Raw genomic sequence first — 8,804 nt, 5'->3', positions numbered from 1 at the left:
CTCAGGGGTCCCTCTCCCACGTGCACCCACCCCCGTGAGCACAGGTAACGAGGGAGCCCCCTCTTGCGAGTGCTCTGGGGTCAGGGCGAGCAGGGCACCGGGGCCGAGAGCGCCTAGGAGAGGTGGAGTGGGGACACAGGCCTTCTGGAGGGAGTGGCCCCCTCTGCAATCCAGGCCTTCGGGACCGGTCCCCATCCTCCCTGTGAGGACACACGGGCACGAGGTGGGAGGAGCACCCAGCCCAGGAGCTGTGCTGGCCATAAAAGCGGATGCCGCGTGAGGGCTGGGCCCGGGTGGCAGGTGCGGTGACCAGGGCCGCTTTCCGAGACGCAGGTATGTGCACGGTCTTGTGTTCAAAGAGGCACAGGATAGATCGGCCCGGCTGACCCTGGGACTTTGCTCTGCTCCTCAGCAGGAACGAGCCCGGAGGCTTTCCTGTCTGAAAAACCCATCATGGGACGCTCGGCTGTCCTCCTGGCCGTGGCCCTGGCCACCCTCCTGGCTCCGGGGACAGGGGCTCCCGTCGGCAGGAAGGTCTCCCGGAATAAGCTGCTGCTGGTGTCCTTTGACGGCTTCCGCTGGGACTACGACCAGGACGTACCCACCCCCAACCTGGACGCCATGGCACTCGACGGGGTGAAAGCACGCTACATGACCCCGGCCTTCGTCACCATGACCAGCCCCTGCCACTTCACCCTGGTCACTGGTGAGCGTTGGCCTCGGGTGGGGCCCGGGGCTGGGGAGGGGGCTGAGCAACCAGGGGGAACCAACAGAAGGCACCCAGTGTATGCACAGAGCCCTGTCCCCCCGGGGGGCCGCACAGGGACAAAGGGGACCCCCAGGAGGGGATGCTGTCACTGGGGAGACACAGCACGGCCGGTGACAACCGAGACAAGGCACAAAACTCCCCAGCCGTCTCGTTTTAAACAGTGACCCCCAACCAAGGTGGCGACCTGGGAGGGCTTCTGGAGGTGGTGAGTGTGGCTGGGTTTCAGACAGGCAGGCAGGAGAGATGAGCCTGAGGCTCCCTGCTGTCCCCGCCCCCGAGGTCCCCTCGAACCCACCGTCGCCCTATTTAGGCTGGGAGTCTAAAATTCAGGTGTCAGCAGGGAGACTCAGGGGGCCCTTCCTGCCGCTCCCCGCTTCCTGCCCGTCGGTCCAGCCCCAGCCGCCCCTCCCGCCTGTGCCTCCCCTCATCTCGTGAGGATGCTTGCCCATAGACTCAGGGCCCACCCTGACCCAGACTGCCCTCATCTTGACCTCACTAGTCGCATCTGCAAAGACCCCATCCCCAAGCAAGGTGACACGCTGAGGCTCTGGGGGGACGTGACCTTGGAGGGGGGACCCCCTTCCTTACGGATGGTTCATCCTGGTGCCAGCATTCTGTGACCACGGCTCCCACTGCAAACCCCTGCACGTCACCTGAGTCCTCAGTAGATCGCGGACGGGGGTGCGGGGGAAGGGGGCACACTCTTCATCGTCCCTCCTCTTGTGCCTTCTGAGCGCACGTGCGCGTGTGTCCCGTGCAGAAAGTGAACTTTAGAAAATACCTCGTGGATAGAGCTCCGCTGGGAGTTCATTTAAATTTCTGCCCGGGGTTCTGTGTTATGACCGGGCCGTGACTGATTAATTAGTTCCCTCCTGAGAGCCATCTGGGTCCCTCCCGGGCTTTGCCAAGACCCAGAGGCTACGAATGATGTCCCCGCGCGGGTGGGGCTGCGCTGTGTGCACACTGAGCTGCAGGAAACGTCACCGGCACCGCGGATAGAACCTCTGGGTTGGGGAGGATGTGCCTGGGACCCCAAACCGGGGCTCCTGGGGGGCGGCACGTGAGAAAGCCCGCCCACCTCCCACCTCCCCTCCGCTGCCCCCTCCCCACAGGCAAATACATCGAGAACCACGGCGTGGTTCACAACATGTACTACAACACCACCAGCAAGGTGAAGCTGCCCTACCACGCCACGCTGGGCGTCCAGATGTGGTGGGACAATGGCAGCTTACCCATCTGGATCACAGCCCAGAGGCAGGTAATGCCCCCACGGACGGCAGTCGGGAGAGAGGGGAAGGAAGGACCAGGCCCAGAAAGACCTTTCGAGACCCACGCTGGCCCGCTCCCCGCCCTGGAGTCCTGGGCTCCCGGCATAGAGGGGCCTTGGGGGCGGTGGGTACCGCCCTGCCCAGTCCTCCCTGGAGCCCTGGGACCGAGCAGGGCGGCTCCGTCCTCCCGCTGGGGGGGGGGGGAATACTGCACCCCTGGACCCCTGGCAGTGGCAGAGGGGTCCCCGCGGGAAAAATAATGTCACTCGACCAAAAGGCACATAACAATGAAACAGCCTGATGCCTTTCCCCTTCCCGACTCCTCTCAGGGCTGGGCGGCTAAGTTCCAGAGGGAGGAAGACAAAGTAGGAGGTGGGTTGTAGGGTTGAGCTCGGGGAGCTCACCATCCTGCAACGTCCTGGGAGCCTCCTGGCCCCACCACAGGCGTGGTTTCTAGTCAACAAGGCCCAACGGATGTTTGCAAGATGAGCCCAGGATGAACTTCGGAGCCTACACCCACCTTCTAGGCCGGGTGTCCACGCAGGTCGGAGTCCCTCCGCTCTGGAAGGAGCTACCCGGATGCCAGGCTCGCTCACAGAAAGCAGGGGCTGAGAGCCTGGCCTCTCGCGGCGCTCCATCCAAACAGAAGGGCGCAGGGGGAGCGGGCAACCGCGGGCACGTGGTTGGGGGGCCAGATGGATCTGCAAATAAAGCAGCCATCGATTTATGGAGAGGCGGATGGGTGGCCAGGTTGGAGGCTGCAAGGGCAGGCCAGAGGACGCGGGGGAAGGACCTGGACAAGAATCCTGCGGGGAGGGGCCGGGCTCCAGGCCAGAAGGGGAGGGCCGTCCGGACAGCTCAGCCTCGGGGCAAGAGCCTAGGGCCGTAGTGATGATGACGACGCTGCGTATCTGGGGACATGTCTATATCCATTATCGCACTAGTGCCGAGTCCACGGGGCACCTGCTGTCTCCTCTATAAAACCGGCATCGGCCCCGGGAACATAAGATAAGAGTTGTAAAAGGGCTTCCCCCAAAGAAAGGCCCACGCCTGCAGCAGGTGCAGGGCGGAGGGAGCGGGCAGAGGGGAGGGCAGGGGCGGGCGCAGGCAGGGGCCGAGCCCCAGGAGGCCCGTGGCTCCCACGCCACCTTCCCTGGCAGGGCCTAAAGACCGGCTCCTTCTTCTACCCTGGCGGGAACGTCACCTACCAAAACGTGGCCGTGACGCTGAGCCGGAAGGAAGGCGCTCTGCACAACTACGGAAACGAGGAGGAGTGGAAAGCCAACATCGACACGGTGATGACCTGGTTCACGGGGGAGGGCCTGGACCTGGTCACGCTCTACTTCGGGGAGCCGGACTCCACGGGCCACAAGTACGGCCCCGAGTCCCAGCAGAGGAAGGACATGGTGATGCAGGTGGACAGGACCGTGGGCTACCTCCGGGACAGCATCAGGAGCAGCGGCCTGGAGGACAGCCTCAACCTGATCGTCACATCCGACCACGGCATGACCACTGTCCACAAGCAGGCCCAGGACCTGGTGGAGTTCCACAAGTTCCCCAACTTCACCTTCAAGGACATCGAGTTTGAGCTCCTAGACTACGGGCCGAACGGGATGCTGCTCCCCAAGGAGGGCAAGCTGGAGAAGGTGTACGAGGTCCTCAAGGACGCCCACCCCAAACTCCACGTCTTCAAGAAGGAGTCCTTCCCCTCGTCCCTCCACTACGCCAACAACTCCAGGATCACCCCCTTGCTCATGTTCAGCGACCCTGGCTACGTCATCCACGGGGTGAGCTGCCCGCAGAATCACGGCTGGGGACGGGCTCCCTCACTGGGCCGCCGGGCCTCCCTCTAGTTCCTTCTCTCACTGGCCCCCAGTTTGAGGGGCGCGGGCCGCCACGGGGACATACCCATCGCCACGCGGTGGGAGTGCGTCTGTCCACGTGCACATGTGTGTACGTGCGTAAGATCCGTGTGTGTGCTTCGTACACGTTCTGGGTGCGTGCGTGGACATACATGTACGCGCGTGTGCATGCGTGGAGGTCAAAGTGTGGGAAGACCGGCCAGAGGGAGGGAGGGAGGGACGGGGGCAAGGGGCCCGCTCTGCCATCAGCTGAGAGCCACGGGATGCTGGAGGGGAAGCCAGATGCAGGCTGGGAGGGGGAGTCAGGGAGGGGGCGCTGGTGTGCACGGGCGCCCCGGGCGGCCAGCGCCACCCCGCGTCCTTGGGGTCGGCGCCTCTGTCACGTGGTCTTTGCTGAGGCTCTCTCTTGGGCCGCGGATCCTTGGGGGCTCAGAATTCAGAGAACCTCCCCTGCCCCTACGTGTGAACGCCTTCCGGGGGTCCTCTGCCGACACAGGGATGCGGCTGGCAGAGAGGGCGGGGGTGTGCTTCGAGCCCCGCAAAGACTCGGGACCTTCCCTCCTCGGCAGAGACTGAGCGTGCAATTCAACAAGGGGGAACACGGCTTTCACAACAACGTCACGGACATGAAGACCATCTTCCGGGCCGTGGGCCCCAGCTTCAAGCGGGGCCTGGAGGTGGAGCCCTTCGAGAGCGTCCACGTGTACGAGCTCATGTGCAAGCTGCTGGGCATCGTGCCCGAGGCCAACGACGGGTCCCTCAGCGTCCTGCTGCCCATGCTGCAGGAAACCAGCCACGGGCCCCTCAGCACCGTGCCGCCCACACTGCAGGAAACCAGCCACGGGCCCCTCAGCACCGTGCCGCCCACGCTGCAGGAAACCAGCCACGGGCCCCTCAGCACCGTGTCACCCACGTCCCCCTCAGGTAAGGTGCTGCCGTCCGCCTACACCTGCTCTGCCCCCAGGCACCTGCAGACTGTGTGCGCGCGCCTGCCCTGCCCTGACCAGGGATGGCCGTCAGCCGTGTGGGGCTGCCTTCTCCTTCCCTGCCCCAGACTCTGGAAACATCCAGAGTACCTGACACCACGCAGCGCACTTGGCACATCTTGGGAGCAGCACAGAAGGGGAGCAGCCTTGTTGGGGGCGGGGAGACTGAGGGCCAGGGAAGTAGGTGGTTTGCCCACAGGACAGGCCTCCTGGTGAAGCCCACCTCCGGGCTTCTGATGCCACATAACCTACTGTCCCACATGGCCACGGGAGGCCTCCTTCCTGGATCGGCCTCCCCCCAGCACACCCTTACCCCCCCCCCCCCACCCTGACCCAGCCCAGGGGCAGACAAGATCGTGGACCCCAGCAGGGGCCTGGCTGGAGGTGGGGAGGGGCTGCTCAGCAGGGGAGGGGCCGTGGTGAGAGATGAGGTCAGGGGGCTCATGGGGGGGGGTGCAGAGGGCACCCGGGCCACCATGGGGGAGTGGGGGAAGTGTTATGCTCTGGCTTCCCTCACTCACTGGATGCTCCAAATTTCCTCAGGGTTTGCCCTCATGCCACGTGGCTGGTGCCCCTTGGTGATGGGACTCTCAGTGGCTACGATTCTTCTGGCCAAGGTCGCATAATGCCGCTCAAGGTCAGAGGCCCAGGAGGGGAAGGGAGGGGAGAGGAGGGGAGGCAAGAGGAGGGGAAGGGAGGGTGGGACCGTGCTCCCTGCTGCCCCAGCCCGATGCCCCCACCATTGACCTGGGCCCCCTCACCGGGCAGAGAGGAGTCAGTCCTCAGGACCCTGCAAGCCCCTTCCAGCTGCCCTGCTCTAGGCCTGGAGCAGGTCTTTCCCAAGCAGACCACCCATGACACTGGGACCCTCCCAGCCTCCTCCCCACCCGGCCGCCTGCAAGTCCGTGCTGTGCCCCGGGACAAGGGAGAACTCAGAAGCCTTGGGGTTTAGGTTTGCGGGGCAGGTCCTGGGACACACAGGGAGCAGCCAACCCAGAGGACTCAGCTTGCTGAGCGATAGCCCTGCCTGGTTTCTGCCGTGTGGTGCCACAGCCCTCCAGCCAAAGCAGAAGCCAAATCATTCATTCATTCCCAGACCACACAGTGGGAGCCTGTTGGGTGTCCCGGGTCTGGGGATCCCAGCCAAGACAGTCTGGGCCCCACACCCCGGAGTTTGTAATTTAGGGGCCGCCAAGGGCAGACAACAGGCAGAGACCGCATCAGTGGGCAAGATGACTGAGACCGTCTAAGGGGGGAGGGGGAGACCTGAATGAGGAGGACGGCGGCCATGCCCAGCCCCGGGGGATGGGGTTCCAGGAGCGCAAGTGAGAGCCCCTGGGCGAGACTGCCTCCTCGGGTTTGTGGAAGAGAAGGGAGGCCTGTGCTTGGAGGCTGGTATTGGAGGAAGGGGTCCATGATGAGCTCACCACGGACAGAGGGGCCCGGAGCTGCCTCACCGGCCGCAGGGAGCCCCTAGCCGAGGGACATGGTGGGGGGAGGGGACACCTGATTCGACACGAATGATTAAAAGAACACAGGAGGCCAGAGCGTGGCCAGTTAGGAAGGTCCCGCAGGGGTCCGGGCAGAACATCTTGGGGACAGAGTGGAGATGATGTAAAACGGACGAGTTCACAATACCTTTAAAGGGCCTGACTTACAAGGTGTGTTTCTGGGGGTAAAGAAAATCGAGATATGAAGGCCGTGTCTGCAGCTCAGGGTCGGGCTGCCCCAGAAGGGCCACAGTCACTCACTGAGACGTGAGGAGAGACAGGGACCAGTGGCAGCTGAGATAGGTGGGAGGCCAGAAGGCAGAGGGGCTGCAGAGGAGTGGGGGGGGGGGGGAGAGCACTTGCCACTGAATGGTAGAGCTGGAGGGAACCGGAAAGATCATTTTAGCCACCCCCCTCTTACCCAGACAGGACGCTGGAGGCTGAGAAGTTAGCGGGCTAGTCCAAGATCACCAAAAGGGACTCTGTCTGAGCACCGGTTTTTAAATCCCTCGTCTGGAGTACTTTCCACTGTGTCCATCACTAGCTTTCTGTGTGCAGGGGGATCGGGTCCTTGAAGTGGGTTTTCCGGCACGAGACGGTGACTTTATAAGATTCCCCAGCCCTCCAGCAGAGAGGGGGCTCAGACTTCACGGGCAAGGGAGAGGTTAGAGCACCTGACTCTGCTCATGGTCCCAGGGAGGTCTGCCCCAGAAGCGCGCTAGCAAACCCGCTGTCCGGCCCACCAGGCCAGTTTCCAGCCCCAGAGCAAGGTCACAAACGCCGGGTTGGGAAAAGCCTGCAGAATCAGCCCTCACAACGGAGCCGGCGCCCAGCCCAGAGCTCGGAGCCCTGGAGACAACCTCCCCCGTTGGGTTTGGCGTCACAGCTGCCGAGTCCGGTTCGGAACTACGGCTGCTGTCTCGTAGGCCATTTTCTCCGCTCCAAAGGCAGTGCCCAAAGGATTTGCCACACGTGGCCGCCCTCCACTGCGACCTGAGTCCTCCTCACCAGGCTTGAGAGCAGGGGAAACCGAGGCACTCTCGGGCTCCCCCCCTTCTGGGTCTGCAGGACCCCCCAGCCAGGCCTAGGAAAGTGCCCCCACAAGCCATCCCCTACCCCAGCCCCGCCCCCACCTGCAGCCCGGAGTGCCCTCCGGGGTGGGGGTCAGCTGAGGGTCAGGAGTTCCCACGGGGAACCTTCTCAGTCACAGCCTGACATGAGTGTCCAGGCCACTATCTGCCCAGCCCATTTCCCACCAGTCCCTCCCTCCCTGCAGCCCTGCTTCCTCTTCTCCACCAGACCAGCCCTCCCTCCCGGCCAACAGGCACTTATTCTTCCAGGCCCGCCTCTTCCAGGAAGCCTCCAGAAGCTGCGCTCTCAATGCGTGAGTCCGCTGGACACGGATGGGCCTTTAATCCCAACTTGACCACAGACCTCAGTGTCCCCACAGCCCCAGCTCATGCTCAGTCGTTCTGGTGCTGGCAGTGGGGCCCCTGCCCAGGTCCGGGGCGGCGCAGGGTCCCCCTCCCCTCCCCTCTCCCCCTCTTCCCACAGGCCCCGCCCCACAAGCCGTGCCGTCTGCGGCCACGCGGGGGCGCGCGGGAGCCCCGCGCGGGAAGGTCCGGCGGCCCGGGCTCCAGCTTCCACCCGGGGCGCAGGGCCGGTGGCGGGGGCGCTTTGCCTGATGGAGTCCGCACGCCGGTCCCCGCCGGCTCCTGCTCCAGGGGGAATGAAGGACAGCCTAGCCGCTGCAGTCACAGTAGCCACCGTGGCTACAGGCCTTTTGCTCCAAAGCCTGCTGGGTTTTCTTACAGCCCAACCAGTTGGCCCCAGCGTGTGATGCATTCCTGACAACTTAGGACGACTAACCACCCCCCACCCCCACCCCCGGGAACCCATCCGCTCTTCCTGAGGGACAGGCCCTGGTTGGCCTTGCCAAGGAGAGGTGGCACAAGGGGGGTGGGGCTAGAAGGCTCTTTGTGAACTGACAGGGAACCACATCATTGCTCAGCCAAAAAAATAAAAGTAATTTAAAAAGGCGAAGACATTGCAAATAGGAGACCGCCCACGGGTGGGCGTGGGGGAGGGGGGAGAGTATGTGTGCGTGCGTACGTGTGTGCGCACGCATGCGGGCACGTCTGCACGTAAATAAACACCCTGGAGCACTCCCAGAAACAGGGGAGCACTGCCGGCTCCAGAGACTGGCCAGGAGCAGGAGGGGTGCGGTCCGCCACGCCGTCCCCTGCGCACTGCGCCTACCAAAGCATTTCCGGACCATGCACTCAAAACCACTTTTAAAGAGCAGGGCTTTGGAGTGACAACTCCCACTCCAGTCTGTCCCCCACTCACAAGCTGCGACCTCGGGGTGCAGCCTCAGTGTCCTCATCGGAAAACGTGAGGGGACGAGGAGATGCGTACTTCCCTGAGAT

At 63.8% G+C, this 8,804-nt stretch overlaps 1 protein-coding gene across 2 annotated transcripts; it reads left to right on the top strand.

Annotated features, from left to right (window-relative positions):
- Positions 1-219: 219 nt before the first annotated feature.
- On the top strand, positions 220-8,432 carry ENPP7 (ectonucleotide pyrophosphatase/phosphodiesterase 7). 2 transcript variants are annotated; one of them, XM_053892956.1, is made up of 7 exons: positions 220-333; positions 416-706; positions 1,882-2,027; positions 3,198-3,824; positions 4,469-4,823; positions 5,429-5,522; positions 7,716-8,432. In XM_053892956.1, exons 1-6 carry the CDS (start codon positions 270-272, stop codon positions 5,509-5,511), a joined length of 1,566 nt encoding a protein of 521 aa, XP_053748931.1. In that variant the 5' UTR covers positions 220-269; the 3' UTR covers positions 5,512-5,522; positions 7,716-8,432. The 2 variants fall into 2 exon arrangements, with proteins under 2 accessions (XP_053748931.1, XP_053748930.1); XM_053892955.1 differs by having other exon boundaries at positions 413-706.
- Positions 8,433-8,804: the final 372 nt, after the last annotated feature.

The sequence above is a fragment of the Panthera pardus genome, unplaced genomic scaffold (genome assembly GCF_024362965.1).
Source record: "Panthera pardus isolate Hobbes unplaced genomic scaffold, ASM2436296v1 HiC_scaffold_3, whole genome shotgun sequence".
NCBI classification, from domain to species: Eukaryota; Metazoa; Chordata; class Mammalia; order Carnivora; family Felidae; genus Panthera; species Panthera pardus.
Note: the sequence above shows the minus strand (reverse complement) of the source record. Positions and strands in the feature narration are given on the sequence as shown.